Raw genomic sequence first — 18,612 nt, 5'->3', positions numbered from 1 at the left:
TCCAATTCCCCGTCCCGCTGATGTGAGGAAGATGGAATATTTCATTAGGGGCTTGGATAAACAGAAGCCGTGCTCCGATACGTCTGTGTCTGTGCTGGCTAAGCACACTGAGCAGTTGTCTTGTTATTACCTAAAACCACAGAGAGCAGCAACAGCACAGATTCCAGCTCTGACTGCACGCACCTCCTTTACTAATTATTGCTCAAATATTAAAAGGGACATAATCAGCCCAGAGTTGCAAGATAAAAAACGAACCCATACAGGGCGTTATATGTACAAGTTAATAATTAAAATCAATCAATCAATCAAATATTGGGAAAATAAGTAGGAATTTTTTAATAAATATTGATTATAATAATTAAAATAAAAATACATATATACGTAATATGTATGTCAAATTTCTTTTTACCATTGCATACAATCATATGTATGTATATGCAAACAACTCTGTGTATATGACAGCATCAATCAATAGTCTATTGAATAAAAACTAATAATAAGGCAACAAAATATAGGTATACATAATCTATACATAATAAAAAAAGTTGTATTAGGTTTCAAAGGTACTTATAGCACTTGTGAGCAAGTTGTCTTACAATAATAATAAACAATAATAATAACAATAATAATATTGTTATTAATCAATATATTACTTTTAAACTGATTTAAGGTGGTAAAAAAATAATTTCCCACTTGGGTGCATTTAGGGACATACATACATTCATATAATTATTTATTTATATTTTTGGCAGCTTTGGTCCTCCATACATGGTGCCAAATACACTCTGACAGACCCTGCATACATGATCCAATATCAGTCTCACCTTTACTGCTCAGGACGGACCTGATAAAGAAAGACTATCTACTGAAAGTAACAGAAACGGCTGGTGCACAGATGAAGGTTTGACTTATGAGTGCTCACCCTGAGCACAAAAACAAGCCAGAAACCTGATCTGTGTTTCCTCTTCCTCTTTCTCCATCCTCATCCTCTGCCTCAGCTCTACTGTCCAACAGGAGCCAATTACTCACACAGCCCCAGTAATTAACATGAGGGATGGTGGAGCCTAATGCTGCTGCGACTGGAGCATTGTGACAGAGAAACTGTCTCTAATGAGCCGGACCCTGGGGATTCTCTCCTCTCCGTTCTGGTCTCGCTGCCTGCTCCGGTCCTTAGCAATGGATGGCGCTAATTGCTACGACTAAAAAAACTGTGTCATTCTGTACAAGAGTGGGGAAGCGGAAGGAGGGTGGGTGGGTGGGGGGATTTCCATGGAAGAGCGTGTTTAGCAAAGTGTTGTAGCCTTATATAAGGTGACTTTACTGCATGAATCGAAGCAGCATGACGGAGCTGTTTCCTGACTGATACTCCTCTAGATTTTGATAAATAACCATCGTCTGGTAATCGAGTTCAGCTTCCTCTCATTATGACCTTGATATGAGGTGATTAAGATGTTTATATGACAGATGCTGTAATCAGAGTACTCCCAGCCTCTGGCCATAATAAAATTACCAATTTAACAATTTACTAATTGTTATCCTGGCTGTGTGTGTGTGTGTTGGCAGAAATTTGCTCCAAATAAATGGGCTTCATGCATGAACAATTTCCACAGCAAATCAAACGCACCTCTGACTAAGATAAGATAAATTAGTTTTAGTCTTATAAAGCATGAAGAATAAAAAAAAACCCTAACCCTAACCCTCAAACAGATGTCCATACCGTTACACAACCTTAAACACACACCAGGTCTGCTCTAAGTAAGCCTCAACATTAGCATTAGCATGTCCAGCTGGTGATACTTGGAAGTCTGGATGCTAACATTAGCAAGTGTCTTGTTTCCATCATGATCACAAGTAAACGACTGTTGCAGTGCCATTTCACCTGGAAACAAACCTGCATGCGTCCTTAGAACTTGTTTAAAATATGTGTATTCAAGCTAGCCAGTATGTAAGCTCTTACTTTTTCTGCATTTTTTAGCATTTCCAAGAGTTTAAATCGAGGCAACTGGACTCAAGGATTGTTGTTTGAAGACATTTCGCCACTCCCCAGAGTGGCTTCTTCTTTAGTAGCAGAAATGAAGAAGCCACTCGAGGAGTGTCTTCAAAAAAACAATCCTTGAATACAGTGATTTAAACTCTTGGAAATGACTATGACCTGGATGAATGAGAGCATCAACAGATATACTTACTTTAGCATATGCATGTATCAAGCTTATTGGGTTTTTTAGTACAGTGTGATGTAAAAAACTTTACAGACTCAAAACGAAACAAACAATAAGTCAGAGTTCGAGAGATTATTCACTGCTCCTAGAGCAGGGGTCGGCAACCTGCGGCTCCGGAGCCGCATGAGGCTCTTTCATCCCTCTGTTGTGGCTCTCAGGGCGAGCTCATTTTTGGAAAAAGATAATAATAATGTGAATAAATATATATATATATACATGGATTAATATTACCTTCAATTTAGTGGTCAGATAGGTGTAGATTAATAGTTAGGGGTTTGTGGCTCCGAGTGTGCTTTATTCAGTGGGAAACCGGCCCAAATGGCTCTTTTAATGCTGAAGGTTGCCGACCCCTGTCCTAAAGCTAGCTTAACTTTAGCTATCTACACCAGGTAAAAGGAATTAGAAGTCATTTCTGCACAAACAGGAGCTAAAAACAAACCTGTCACCACACAGCGCGCACATTCCTGCTTGTTTATTTGATTAAATCCACCTCCATTCTGTGCTACCACAGAAAGGAGCAGAAAACTCTTTTGTTAAGTGAAGGTTGGGTTTGAAATGATGGCCCACAGTTTATACTTTCATTTAGCTTCTCAGAGATAAGGCTCAGTGTTACGGCGAGCAACAGATTGAGGATGTGAGCGCCGCTTTGCTAAAATGGATGCAGAGTGTTTAGAGGGAAGAAAAAAACCCTAACGCAGAAACATCTCATGAAAAATGTTTCTTTGTTTAAAGTTCTTGTTCTTGTCTTGACTGCAGAGAAGAGTCCTAGATCGTGTTCAATCCCTGAGAGCTGTGATAAATAAAAATGAAAAACAGATTTTTGGTTCCGTTTGTAAAACCGTCCTACCTTTTATTGACAAAGCTAAATTCTGCCTGGTTTGGCCACGGGCTCTGCGGTGACAGTGCTCAGACAGTCAGTCCTCGTGGACACAATTAAGTGAGCTGACGTCCATCCAGCGGCTATCACATGTGCCGCAACTACTTCATGTCTCATTCAAACTGATCAATAAACTCTGGCATGCAGGAAAAGGTGCCACATAAAGATCTCACTTCCCTCTGCTCTCCATCTTCTTCCCCCCAAAGACATCAGATCATTATACAGACGATGACGCAGGACGCTCTGGTGACAGCCTCACGGTGAGCTGACCGCAGGGGGACACCTGATGGATCTGTCTATCTGACACAGGAGGAGACAGCAGGAGTTTGGCGCCTTTGTGTGTGTGAGGGTGTGTGTATGTGTGTATGTGTGGGACCAAGGCCAATTAGGGAGCAAATTTCACACCTCTCCTCCTGCACGTCTGTAGGCCGCATCTGCCGTCGAGCGTCGAGCATTGAGTCAGGCTCACCACCCGGCACATCCACATCTGTGTCCTGCCTTGTCAGTCAACCCCCCCACCCCCACCCCCTCCACCTTCTCACCTTCAACCCACACACACACTTCCAGCCTGGAGGTGCTCGATGTTTCAGTGTGCAGAAAGCGAAGATGAAAAAGCAAAGATTTTTAGGAGGAGGTGAGCCTTTTGACGCAGACAGGGGAGTGGAAGTGGTTGCCATGGAAACCCCGCCCTGCATCCAGAAGGAGTCAATGAGTGAGGCAAGTGTTTTGGGGGGTGGGGGGGGAGTAGATGGAAGAAAGAAAGCATTGTTTTTCCACTGAAGGTATTTGTCTGATCTGATTAACCTTAAGCAAAACAAGCAGCAGGTGTTTCTCATATTAAACTACTTACAAGGCCTGAGCTCGGAGCTCCGTGCTGGGCCTGAGCTCGGAGCTCCGCACTGAGGTCTCACACACTTTCCCTCACAGAGAAACTAAATAATGAACGGTGGGGCACCGGGGAGCCATTAAGACTTTTTATTATCCTGATTATTACCATCATCCATCAGACATCAGACCATTAAACAGGAGACATGTGACAAACTAAGGGAAGAGAGGAGGGCCAATCACAGGTAGGTCTAACAACATCCACAGAAAAGATAAAAACTGATCAGCGCTGGCAGAGGAAGAGACGAGGACATGGACTTCAGGACGATCAAACAGACATCAGAGTGCAGACAGATGGGCTTGGCGCCTCTCTCTCTCTCTCTCTCTCTCTCATTAGTATACACGCCATCAGTATTGCGCACGGTTGCCCCAGCCATTAACTCAATGTCCCTGTGGGCGTCAAACTCTTCATTAACTCACAGTCTCAACCAGCACTTCCTGCTATTTAAGCATATGTTGTTTGCCTGTAAACGCCAAAGCACACAAACAAACACGCAGTGCAACAAAATCACCCCCATCATCAACTTCATGTCTCTGTTAACAGGTTTATGTGTGATTTATGTGGATATACTTGTATTTATGGTATTTTGACTTGTAGCGTGCAATCAGTGCTAACTAGTTCTACTTGTACACAATCTCTCATCGGTGGGTGGGTGCTTTGTGAAAGTTTTGAATGGAAGTATTTAGAATCTGTGGCAGATACTCAAGATCAAATGAATCAGACATGGGGGCAAAAAAAACTTGACCGGGACATCCATAGTTAGAAGAGAACTTGAGTTTTTGTTTTGGGCAGGGAAGCCAATGCTAACCCCGGCTTTCTAACAAATGTAGGGTCTATATCAGCTGTATTTTTATAAATGTAGGAATCTTGGGAAGCTTGCACCCATTACATCTTTTGCACTCTCATACCAGTCTCAAATAAGCTGTTATAAGTTAAACCATTCCAGGACTGTTTACATTATGCCAACTGCACTGTCTTGCACTATACATCTTTTGCACTCTCACTGCATTGTGCTTTCATTTTGTGCCTTGTTTTTGTGTGTTCCTCATTGCAAGTACACTTTTTTACACTTTATATTTATCTTAAGTTTTTCGTTATAAAAACGTTATATGTTGCGGAGTGAAGAGTAACGCAATTTTGATTCTCTGTATGTCCAGCACGTAGAACAGATTTGACAATAAAGCTGACTTTGACTTTGACTTGACTTTGACTTTAGTCTTCAGTGCAGGTTCCTGGGTTCAATTCCAGCCCAATTAAAGGTCAAAAATACTCAAAACATATGTTAAAAACCTGCTATTGTTCCAAGCTGTAAACATGTGTACTTCTGCAGCTCTGCGGGAGCTCCTCTAGAGGCCAGATGTAGAACTTGCAGTGCTTGTCACCTCCGCCTGGGCTTCATTTCTCAGCCCGGTGTGAGGAGAGAAACTTTGAAACTGATTGCTTCACTTCTACCTGCAGCTGACCTCCTGATCGTCAGCTCTATTATTCACAAACACCACGCTTCCACGTCGCTAAGTGCTTTACTGTGTCCGCTCAGCTAAAAGGTGAGGCGGCGGAGAAAAGTGTGTGTGTGTGTGTGTGTGTGAAGGATTGTAAGAAAGAAAAGGAGGGACAACAAGAAAGGAACAAACATAATGAGTCCATAAAGGACTTTTGGGGAATGAGTCACAGAATCCTGGTGACCTTCATCATTTTAACACATTCTAATTTCCTGCAGCAGAGCCAATGACTGCACATATTCATTTTTGATTTAGTATTCGAGCAGAGAACATGAGACACACTTCTAATTTTTAATCTTTTAGCTAACCTTCAAGTCAATTATTTACACCAAACATTACTAAGGAAAATTAAAAATCATTTTCTCTAATAGCCCTGTCTTCGGTGTAGGTTTAGTTATTCTCGGCCTGTGTAGCCCGGTTCAGGTGTCAGGACTAGTCCACACATACTAACTTCACCGCGCTCTCTATCTCCCACATCAAATCTATGTGGATTACCAGACGATAGGCCTGATTTCACACAGGCTCAGGCCATTAACGCTCTGACCTTGGACTTCAACCAGGCCGTTTGTCTAAGAGAGCTGGCCCAGCCTTAGCTGCCCCCGCTGACTCCGTCCGACTGTCGCCATCGGTATGAGTGGCAGTAACTCTCCTACTGTCGGCCCGTCAGCCTCCATCCGCCCATCTTTTCTTCTCCACTCAAGGGCTGTGTTTGAATTGCTGTGATGAACCGCTTCACATCTATCACTTCTCTCTCTGTGACTCTGTTTGGATTTATCGCTTTTATCATGCATCTCAGCAGGCTCCCATGTAGCTCTGTCTTTAGCAATTAAGAAGAGGTGTTTTCATCTTTGTGTTGCTGCTCTGGTGCTCTCAGATCCTCTGGAATTATTATGTGTTCACATGTGGGTTAGTGTGTGTCCACATGCATCCGCACAAAATTGCTGAAAAAGCTGTAGTATATATGCCAGGCCTGCAGGGGGCGCTGTAATGTTACCACAGAAACACACCAATAACGGACGAATACATGAGGCATGCACACAAAACCTGTGCCGCCATAGTTGTTGTTGTGGGAGTGAGTGCGTGTAGATTAAGGGAGGAGGGTGTGAAACAACCATACGATGAAAGACCCAAGCTCGTCTCCGTGTGGACAAGGTCTGAAAGGCTTGGTATAAACCTGGTAATAACTCCTGCATCATGTATTTAATGTTGTCTGTTTGAACCTAACCAAGCAGTTTCGTTGCTTAGACCAGAGTTTGCCAACCTTTATTGAGCCATGGCACATTTATGACATGTAACAAATCCCAGGGCACACAACCAACGCCCCCCTTTAGACCATCACAAAGATCAAAATCTCAACCTCATGACACATGTTAGTGGAAGTGTATCATGGCACACTTTGCTCATCAGACTGGAAACGTTACACAACAAGTTAGGACTCCACAAATCCACGGTCAAACGGAGGAAATTCAAGACAACTGTCATCCTCTCGCCAACAAGACAATTAATACTCCACAAGGTCACAAAGGAGCCCAGTGTAACTGCTAAGCAGCTGAAGGCCTCCCTCTCATTGGTTAATGTTAATATTTACTCTCAGGAGAACACTGAACAACCATAAAGTGCATGGCAAAGCTGCAAGGAGGAAGTCCCTGCTCTCCAAACAGAACACTGTTGCACATCTGGTGTTTACCAAAGATCATGTGGAGAAACAAGATGGCTGCAGTGACAATGCTTAATGGCTGTTTGGTTTAAATGAGAAGTGTGATGCTTGGAGAAAGTAAAACAAAAACTGCATCCTTACAAGAGAACCTGATCCCCTCTGTGAAGCATGGTGGTGGTAGTATCATGGGTTGCCATCTGTCTGTGAGCTCAAGACAAAGTGGGTCATCCAGCAAGACAACAAAGGAAACTCAGAGGAACTCTGAACTCAAAGGAAAACCACCAACACTGGAGAATGAAGCTGCTCTGTACTGAGGAGTGGACCAACTGAAGCCTTTAGCTGCTGCTGAGAAGCTCACAGCAGGTACTGCAGGTACACTCAGACCATTTTCCTGAATAAAATGTGGCTGAAATCCAATCACAGTATCAGAAAAGACCATCTCCAGATGTGGCCTTGCTCATTTAAATGCTTCACACCCTTCACTAACATTTGTTTTTTCCAAATCAGACCTCCATCCATCCATCCATCCATCCAAAGCCCAGCTCAGTCATGACTTATCCTCTACCTCTTTGCAGCACTGAGGCCCATTGTTGAAGCCTCATTAATGCACCAGTTAACCTCCCCTTACCTCTCTGTCTGTGTAGTTTATCTGCAGTCTATTTACTTATGTGGTTTTCAGAGGCGGTGTCCCTATCATCAGGCCCTCCACCTCTTTCCCCCTTTGTGTCTCTCTGCCTCCATTTGTTCTCGCTCCTCACTCTTCACCTGTGCAGCGGCACTGTGAGTGGTTATCAGAGAAAATGATGCTCGCGTTGCAAATAAATAGCTCCTGTGTTTTTTTGTTTGTTCAGAGGCAGAGAAGTGGTTCCACTGAAATTTGCCTGTTCCTGTTCCTGGCCTTGAAGAATGCACTTCCATTAGGGATTCAGGGGAGAGTTAGCCACCACACAGCTGGGCCCTAATGGCACAGGCTAGGCTAAGATAAGAGCATTTACACACACACACACACACCAACAAACACCCTTTAATATCATAACTGAGTGCTGCCAATGAGCATGCACAAACAGGAATCAGAAGAATATGGATTAAACATCAGTATGTATAAGCACTGAGGGATTAATATGTCTGATAAAGACCACACACACACACACACACACACACACACACACACAAGACCTAGATAAGCACTCAGATCCAGAACTAGAAAAACCAAGTATCAATAGCTCAAAGCCCTCTAAATCTTATCTTTGATTGTCTCCAGTTACCACTGTGTGCTCCTGCAAGGCCGCTAATGCGGCTAATTAGAGACAGAGAGCTGCAGTCAACAGTTTTTTTTCCAAAGAGTCAAAGTTCCAAGACAAGACGGATTCCTGCTAGGCTAACACTCCAGCAGCTAATCGATCACCACACAGGCTTTCACAGAAGATTTGGGAGAAGAAGAGGGAAGAAAATACCACTCGTCAGCAGAGCCTGATGCTGATATATCAGCATGATGATGGTCAAAAATTAATGCATTAATGGTGTAATTAAGCTATGGTAGCATCACATAGTTTAAACAGTGCTCACAAAGCTCTATGCACATGTAGCATCTAGGAAGAAAATTAGATCAAAGATTAGGAAGATCATCAATATTTTCCCACCACAGCCATCATGTTCATCATGCTGCATATACACAAAACTTCGGCGGATACATCAATCAATATACCAACATCAGGATGTTTTCACCACTCATGAGAAGCAAGAAGCACAGCTGGATCAACCAATCAGGAGGCTCCAACTGAAGCCCAACCATTGGACCACAATAGAATCTTATATATGAAACAATGTATAGAGAATAGCGAGGAAATTAGGTCACAATTTGTGTTTAGTTTGATTAACTCATGGAGTACTGGGCTGCTACCTCTTAACCCTTTAAAAACACCAAACTGTGCTAATCAGCAGCCCTAAGGTTTGTATGATTTCTTTAAAACAATGTGCAAATATGTCTCAAAATATGACCCTGATGGTGCTACAACAACACACAAAAGAAATCCTGGATCCTTTAAAGCCTGTTTTTTTCTGTCACTTAAAACTACCACAAACAGCTGCTCAGGAGATTTAGGAGTCACTCTGCAGTCCAGCTTTGGCAACAGAGGACAACACAGAAGAAGGATGGACACAGAGGGCAGTATGTGAGAACTTACAGGGGACGGTGCGGAGGTAGAGGTTGTCCCGGATGATCTGCTGCAGCTCGTGGTCTACTGAGCCTTTCTGGAAGCGAAGGTTGAGGTAGTGGCGCAGGTCCTTGTCGATCACGCCCCCTGCAGGAACACAAAGGTCAGTAAAAATTAAAAACTAGAAAAAAAAGCTTCATCAAGACATTAAGACCAATGACACAAACAATTAGCTAAAATCCTAAAAACAAACAGCCTCCTGCTAATGAATACACTACTCTGTGTCACATCCAGCATCTGTCAAGATCAGCCACGGATTGGTGGAGGTGTTAATTGGAGCGATGGCCAAACACGTGTGGAGGAATGTCTACATATAAATCACTCACAGACGCCCTCCTCCTCCTTCTGTTTTTATTTTCTCACCTGAGTCTCAGTTCTGTGAATGGACTTATGCACTTAAAACCTGTAAATCTTGCTGGCTCAGCAGCCCAGGAGTGATGGAGGGACAAGACAGAGATAGAAATAAGAGGTAAGAGGGGAAGGACGGCGAAGGCAAATCCCGCGGGAACTGCATCCCATCCCCAACAAACACTCCATCCATCTACACTCATATAATCACATTTGAAATGGAGGCAGAACAGGATGGGGTGGGGGGGGGGTCGCTTGATGTTACTTAAGGGATTCTCACAGCGCTGCTTTAACTAACACACTTGTCATTCTCCTCCTACAGTACAGAGGCAGACGGAGTGGGTGAGGAGACATTCATCTAACCTTCAGCATCCTGTTTAAAGCAGCAACTTGGCACTATGCCACACAACATTTACCCCCCCCCCCCACCCCTCGTCACCCCCCCCCCCCCCCCCAATCCCTCCTGTGTGATCCTCAGGTGATGACATGCTGGCATGATATGTTATATCAGGAAACGTGCAGATGATCTAAACATGCGAGCCGCACAAGAATAACCCAGTTTGGAAGTTTGCTGCCAGGGATCAATTATTTAGCACATTCTAGTTCACACACACACAAACACACACAAATGCACACACACATGCACATACATGTGCATTAATCCTGAACTAATTCACAGAGCGTTGCATTATAATCCACCTGAACTACACAGACCGGCTGCAGCGTCTCCTCTATCAAAGACGTGGAGCCGCACAACCAGCCAATTTACATTTGCATGAGAAAAGAAGGCAAGCCGGTGAATCTGCATACTGAAAAGGTGAGCAGCACACTCAACACACACACGTACACAAATTAACACACACTGATAAATGGCACCTCTTGCGCGGAGCGGTTGTGCAGCCGGTATAGTGACAGAGTCCTCTTTCCACAGGTTTTGTGATGCAAATAATCTCCGTTAGAGGAAATCTTTGCTCCGGATCTTTTCCACTGGAATCTGGGAGCTCGTCCCCTCCCGTCTCTCAGCACTGTCCTGTCCCTCAGGTCCTCAACTCTATCTCTGTTTGCCCAATCTTTCCACCGACAGCAGAATCACCTCTCTCTCTGCGCTCCACGGAGATGAAACAGGAGAGCGCAGCAGAATGAGTGGCTGAGAAACACTGAGTGTGTGTGTGAGAGAGGGAGAGAGAGAGGGAGAGAGGGAGAGTTGAAAATGAGGACGTGTGTGAGAGAGCGACCGCTGAAGCGCAGCTCTGGCGGCAGGGACATCTCACACTGATTCCTCTTTCTCTTGCATCCCTCCAGTTTATCAGGTCCTACAACGCCCCCCATCTGCAGCAGTGGGCACTGCAGCTCTTTTTACATGCATGCATGCCTCTTTCAGATTAAAAGACACATCTCACACCCTCAGTCGGCTTATAGCATCCACACGGCCCGGCCATGACCTTCCCCTGACGTCAACAACAACACTAAGCTCTGTTACTCCCACATAACTCTATTCCTTCTTGTTTAGTTGTTCATTTTTGAAACCTGCATCCTCGCCTTCTACAGTTATGTCCTTGTAAACAAGAAAACAGTTACATGTAAATGAGTCCAGGCTCTAGAGCAAAGTGGAAATGATCTCTGTATTGACACATGACACACTTTAGCTTTGATTACAGCAAACATTAAACCACAGCATCGCTTCTGTAAGCTCACATTATGTTATTGTTGTCACAGACAGTACAGAGATGAGAAAAAGGTGCACTAGTCCAACATCAGTACATGACAGTCGTAGAGGTATGAAGTGTTTATGCAGCCTATTATTCAGTTATTGCTTCCATGTTAACCTTGAGTAAGGGTAACAAATGACACAAGATCAAAGCACTCATCTTCACAGTTTAGGATTGAGGGTTTTAGAGCCACAAACAGGCCTCATTATTGCTTCCTAAACAGATGGTTGAATAAAAGTTGTTGTTGTTCTGCAGAAGCAGAGAGAATCCTCTGTTTAAGCTCAGCAGGTGTCGTGTAAATCCCCGGGGAGAGAGAGACAGAACAGGAGAGCAGCTGGTTCCTGCGAGGGATGGAGGTGCTGTAACAGCTAACTGCCTCGTGCCCTGGTACAACCGAGCTCATCTCCCAAAGAGGAGGAGCTCTGTGAGAGAAGAAGGTGGAGGTGATGTGCTCATGTTTTACTGCATTGAATTTCTACACCACATGTAACCTGATGAAATGACCCAATAGGTATTTATCAGCTTCAGCTGGGAACTGTGGCACGTGGACGGCTCCTGTTACATTAACTTATGTATGTACTGTTTGGCACCTCAGACACAAATTCCAGCTGTCACCACCAGGCACCACTGAGATTTGAGAGAACAAAACATAAACATTAAACACAGTCACAGGCTCTTCTGCTGCTTTACTGACCCTGTGTTTCAGCAACCTGCATATGACTTGTGACAAAGGACATAAGTGGGTCTCCATTCACTTGTTCTGACAACCGTGTTCCACTTGCTTACACATGAATGAACAGTTGATGCACTTGTAATAGCATACAAAGCCTTAATGTCAACAAGAAAAACAGAAATGTCATCCAATTTCTGGCTCTTTTTTAATATAGTATTATTATTATTATTATAGTATTATTAGTTGTGGAGGTGCTACTGTATGATTGATAGCATCAATAATTGATTGTCGATGATTAATCATTTAATGTATTCTGACATTTGATGGACAAACCAATGGAAAATGTCCTGAAAATGTCCCTGTTGTTGCAGCTTTAGGTCAGATAATGAGGATTCAGATGATAACTTCTGTGTGTTTGTCACCACCAAATAGAAATGATCTTCTCAGTTTGGTGTTGAAGAACGTTCCTGTCCGACCCTAAGGATCAGGTACTGATACTGGTTGTCATCACCCACCTCCAAACTTTTCTAATGCATAATGAGGCTGGACAGGGACGCAGAAACATGGAGGCCACATACGTTTGTCAATATAATGTCAAATGTGGATGGAAGGTGAAAAATCATATGAGGTTTTTGGGTAAAACCCATGATCTTTAAAGCTCACAGAAGAGCCAGCTGAATGACATCAGAGCTGGTAAACACAACTTAGGGCTGGTTAGCAGTAGGGCTGTGCGATTTGACGATAAATGATCGTGAAGGATTTGAACGTATCGCCGATCTACCAGAACGGAGAGATCGTTTTATCGTCCATAGAGCACGTTCTATTAATTGCAGTTCTATGTTCGCGCAGACGCATGAGTTTTTTTCACTCGGCCAACTCTCAGTGCGCTTAATGTGAACACGACCAACCAATGACAGCCTCCCTGTTAGGAAGCTACGGCTGAAAACGAAAAGAGAACGGAGGAACTGGTCCCTAAAACCAACTCCACCTTCATGTTCGGTGCTGTTTCTGCCGGCAGCAGCGGCGCGTGTTCTAAGCCTGTGTGTGTGTGCGCGCGACGTGTGTCGCAGTGGAAGGGCCGCGTGTATTATAATGCTACGAGCGCGTACGCGCCACCTGTACACCCACCTGAACATTACCAGCTCGTTATATTCAGGTTCGCTGCTGTTCTGCCGTCAGCACCTGTGTGTGTGTGTGTGTGTGTGTGTGTGTGTGGGAGGGCCGCGTGTGTACATCAGATGCAGACAGAGTCAGCAGCTAATGACGTCACCAAAACAATAACGCAGGCATTTGATGAAGAGGCTCCATATGAGGACTCTAGTAAACGGTGGACAGAGCTGACAGCAGCAGCTCCGTTTGTCCTTAGATATGATTCCCATTAAAGTTTGATCATTTGTTCTAAATCACAATGAAATTTAGGAGTTACTTAAGTCTCAATACTGTATTTATTGTTTAACCTTAGGAGGCACACTTCAGTCTGTTTAAATGACTGTTGAATAATACTTTACAGAATTACATTAGTCTTCTTTTAACCTATTTGAAATAAAACTTAATTTTGTTCTGTACATTATTGTAATACTGAGTGCACATTATCAGAGTTTTTGTTAGCCTTTAAAATCTACTGACAGTTTTTGAGGTGACAGTAGGCTATCTGACGTCATTTACACAGAAACATGCAAATTAGTGTCAATGTAAAAACAAATCGTGACAAAATCGAGATCGTGATTTTATCATTAAAGAATCGTGATATAAAATTTTTGCCATATCGCCCACCCCTAGTTAGCAGGAATGGAACTTTCAAAATAAAATAGTACCAATAATGTTCTGAGACCTTCAGCCTGTAAATGGAGGGCAAGGAAAAGAGTAAATAAAACTTGCCCACAAGGTCGTCTTCACGGACTAAACAGTGAAAACATCACTGAACAAACACTTCTGCAATGTTGTGACAGTGAAATCTTCAAAGTCTCCCGTGGACGCTTGAAAACTTTCAACTCTATCAGGAAGAATCCAGCAGGGAAGCTGCGCTGACAAGCAGCAAGCTTGGAGCGCCGTCATCAGAGCCTCACTGACAATATTTATCACAGCCGCTCTGAGGGCATCCGTCAGCAGTCACATATGTAACATTATCACACTGTGTGACTGTGTGTGTGTGTCTTAAAGTCAGAGAGCGCACAAGCAGACAGCTGTTGGGATAATCAGACCAATTAAACGATCAGGATGGGCTTAAAACCTTGCCAGTTCCACCAGACACACACTGTGCTCTGTTGATTAGTCTTTAATGAATGTGTGTGATGCCAACTCTGTGGTGAAAGTGCTGGAATCTGTAAACACCAACTGGCTTTCAGACGGCGTTAGACACACACATACACACACACACACACACTCAGATCATATCAATACAATATCAGGTTCCAAACACACATAACAGTTTACATCAAAATGTGGTTTCTTTTTTGCGTTTGAACACTACACATTAAATGGATTATTTTCCATTTTTGGACAGCAGCCATTGACTTCTATTTCTTTAAAGGAGAGTAAAAACAAATGGCAGCCTCAAGCAGTCAGTATAAAGTCTCTACTAAAATGTGATGTTCCTTTTTGATATCTCTGGCACTACTACGCAGTTTCCCCATTGTGGGACAAATAAAGGTTTTTTAATCTTAATCTTAATCTTATACGTCACCTATAAATATAATATAATATATATATATATATATATATATATATAATACCTCGACTATGACAAAAAATGAATCACTGTGTAGGTATTTAATTAGGGCCGCTACGACTATTTGCGATTATTCGCGTAATCTGATTACATGTGAATGTCGTAGTTTTTGCATAAGTACGGCTGCAACTAATGACTAAACAGTGGACGACTACTTTGGACCGCTAATTTGTCATTTGTCATCCGCAACCGCCTCCATGCCTAGAGCAGAAACCCTTGTGCTTTAAAAGTTCCCATTCCCACAACTACCCAAAACAGATTACCGCCAAATCTAAACTCTTACACCACACCGACCTACAAACGGCTTGTCCGGGTTTCGAACCCAGGGCCTCTTGCACCCAAAAAAGCCAATCATACCGCTACACCATGAGCCAGAGAATCATTCTCCACTGCAAATGTGTTACACTTGCATGCCATGCGATGACGTCACTAACGAGTCATCGAACACTAAACTTGTTGTCGATGCATTTTTGCCCTCCAATATTACTCAGGTACTCGACTAATCGTTGCAGCCCTATATTTAGTTGAAAAGTTAAAAGCCTTTAATTTTCTTTAATTTCATAAACGCTAAATGTAATGCTCATGGTGTGAAATGGTATCATCCATATTTATGTTATGCTTGCATAAATCTCTGTCTTGTGTCTTTTTTTCTAAATATTTGCACAACTAAATTGTTAGCTTGATAGCTTGTGAAAGCTAGCTGTCACAAATGACCATTGTTTTGTTTTTTTTGTTTATTATGTGTCAGAATGTTTTAAAAAAGTGTGTGGCCTGTGAAAAAGTGGTCCAACATTTAGCTTCTTGATGTTCCCTCAGGACCTGCTGCTGGTCTGCTAGAAGGGGGCGGGGCAATGGTGACAACCCAAAGATACAGGAAGTGACTCCATCTTGTTTCCTCTTTGACAGGAAATAAGCAAACACAAACACAGACCATGCACAGAGCGCCCTGCAGAAGCTCATGAAATTTTCATACAGGAAAAAAGGCACATTTGTGCCATTTCCTGGAATGATATGACATCAGCATGTGATACACCCCCAAACAGTGACTCCCAAAGTCCCACAGGTGATTACGCCTCATCCTTCTGTGGCTTTATGCTGACCAGCTCCAGCACACCCACTGCTATGGAAAATTCACTCAGCTCACCGGCCGCCTTCTCGTGTGTGTTTTCTGATGCGCGCATCTGTCTCTTGGCAGGGAAGGCCTGCTACACTTTAACCTGGGAACGGGACGCTGCTGCCAGAGCAGGAAATGAAACACGTCCTTCGTGTTCTGACGACACTGTGGCGGAGTGATGGAGAACAACGGACTGATACCTCGCATCTCTGGGGCCGGCACTAAAACACACATGGCTCCATTTACACCCATCAAAAAGTCATCAAGCTCATGCGACAACTGAAATGCTGGCTGAACTTCATCTGAACCTGATTTGGCATTAAAAACAATGTGATGACAGAAGGTGCTATAGAACCACTAATTACAGACACTACGGGGCGAGAAGCAGCAAAGCACCGATGACCGACCTGCTGTAGCATTAATAGGTGCTGTAATTAGCAGGAAAGATTGGGGATTGTGCACACTGGTTTATGGTGTGGGTGTGTGTGTAGCAGGGTGTGTGTTTGCGCACAAATATAAATGAGTTTAACACTTTCAATTAGCATTAAGTGCTACTATTGGCATCACCCATAGGTTTCCTAGGAGTGATCAACATCTTGGCAGTGTCTGACTCCGCCCAATTCTTGGCAAATTAAAAAAAAGGACAAAAACGATGGGGCATGAGAGGAGCAGAAACTGGGTGCTGATGTCTAGTAGACCGCCTTTCTGTAGCTTGGATGGAGGTCTAAGGGTTTTTTGAGCCAGCCCTCAGGTGGCCAAGTGAGGAACTGCAACTCACATGAGGTCAAACAACAAATCTGAGCAACCACACATGTATCAAACCAAAGAAATGGTTCTGAAGAGTTGTACAGCAATCAGCCAGACCAAAATAAACCAGCGCTCAGGTCTGCCCTCGCTAATATTTCCCTTGACCTACAATGGAAATTTCATTTGCTTCCATTCTTTGTGTGAATAAAAACCCCTATGTGGAACCTGAAAGCTCTTTCAGTTGATCATATTTGAGGGGGACCAAAGCAAAGCTAATGAATTACAGTAAATCAATACACACTGAGATGTGTGCGATGTGACAGAGGATTCCTACAGAAGCCATGCACTAATGTTAACTGATGTTTTGACCCACCGTTGGCCTCCACAGCTGACACCAGGCTGCGCCATCATAAATCAGCTGAACCATCAAACAGGTGCCGCCCACCACTCTCTGCAGCATTCTGGCATCCTGACTGTTATTTCAGTGCCACCGTGTCTGTGACCAGATATCATCATATCAATATTGTCTCTGCTCCTCATGCTGACTTGACTGGCAGGTTTACCTAAAAGCTGCTGCAAAGCGGTCGCCTCCCAGAAAATCAGCTTGTGTTTCATATTTGTACAAGCAGGGCGAGATATTTGGAAGATGGGAGTCAGTCAAAGGTTGTGGCTCCTGCCTGCCTTCACACTTCAGTCTGAGAGACGGTTCTGTTACATGCAGCAGCCTGGATCTCATTTTCCCCCTTCTACCCTGCCCTGTGACCCATATAACCTCCAGACCACCACACACAGAACATAACTTCATGTCAAAATGGACAGAATATTAAATATTCAACCGTGGCTGACCAGTCTGTTAGCATGTAGCACGGTACTACATGTCATAAAGCATAGAGTCATATGATGTCTTCCTGCTGGAAAGCAAATAGTCAAGGATAATTCTGGCAAGGTAGCTGGCTAGCTTCAGATTTTCAGGCTATAAACTGTGTGTATATAGCCTGAAACAGCCATCCTTACTCTGTTCTATACATAGACTTCATCTGGTCTCAGTGGATAAAAGTTCTGGGAGGCAGATTAAGCTCAGATTAGACATACAACCAATCAGACAATTAAAGCATGTGATGCAGGCAGGTCGACAACCAGACAAGTGTTAACAACATCCATTCAAAATCGCATGCAGTGGAGTAGGTCTGCCAGTGAATGTTTAGCTATTAAAACTTAAAAATCCAAGGTGTTATCTTACAATCTGTATCTTACAATTTGTATGATAGGGTCTGTAATGAGCGGAACTGGCTGTGAATGGGAGGGAGCGTGTGGTTGATTGTTGACTTATGAACAAAAGAAATTTGAGCACCAAATTCCAATCAGTTCATAACTGAGTCCAAGTAAACTCTGAGTTGAGTCTGAGAGCACTGCGATCTTGACCTGAACCTCCTTTCTGTTTGACTTGTACTGTTGGACTTGAGATCCCATCTGCAATTCGAGCTGTGGGCTGTGAGACTGTATTCTTGACCTCTGACCTCAGAACACCAAATTTCTATCAATCCACAAGTACATTTGTACTAAATCTCAAAGATAACATCTATAGAACAGGACAATCCACCAGAAAACACAATGCCTTCAGCCAACGTTAGAACATACTGAGACACCTTTGTCCTCAAATTTAAGTCTAATGTTGATGTGGTAAGTTTGGATCGCCTCTCCTTCTGCTTCTTATCACTCACACAAATCCATCAGACCACTTCCCAGAGCTTCCAGCTGCTTTAACATCTTCAGCCGACCAAAACCTGCCACTGTGTGGAGCATTAAACAGAATGAAACGTCAGAACCAGTCAGTGTTTTACACAGTAATGACTTTCACCTCTCCTCTTCATCTACTCCTCCTTCTCTGCTCCCATCTCCCCTTTCTCCTAGCTTCTATATTTGTAGAGGAAACATAATAATA

The 18,612-nt window shown here is 43.4% G+C and overlaps 1 protein-coding gene across 12 annotated transcripts in view; it reads right to left on the bottom strand.

Annotated features, from left to right (window-relative positions):
• magi2a (membrane associated guanylate kinase, WW and PDZ domain containing 2a) overlaps positions 1 to 18,612 on the bottom strand; it is a 201,057-nt gene that overhangs the window by 119,296 nt on the left and 63,149 nt on the right. For all 12 annotated transcript variants that reach the window (XM_028430646.1, XM_028430583.1, XM_028430602.1 and 9 more), the window contains exon 2: positions 9,322 to 9,438. Coding sequence is in view for 11 of the 12 variants with exons in the window: in XM_028430583.1 (XP_028286384.1) it covers positions 9,322 to 9,438 (117 nt within the window). In the remaining variant the exon portion in view is untranslated. The remainder of the gene's footprint in view (positions 1 to 9,321; positions 9,439 to 18,612) is intronic.

Source organism: Parambassis ranga, chromosome 2 (genome assembly GCF_900634625.1).
Source record: "Parambassis ranga chromosome 2, fParRan2.1, whole genome shotgun sequence".
Lineage (NCBI taxonomy): Eukaryota > Metazoa > Chordata > Actinopteri > Ambassidae > Parambassis > Parambassis ranga.
Note: the sequence above shows the minus strand (reverse complement) of the source record. Positions and strands in the feature narration are given on the sequence as shown.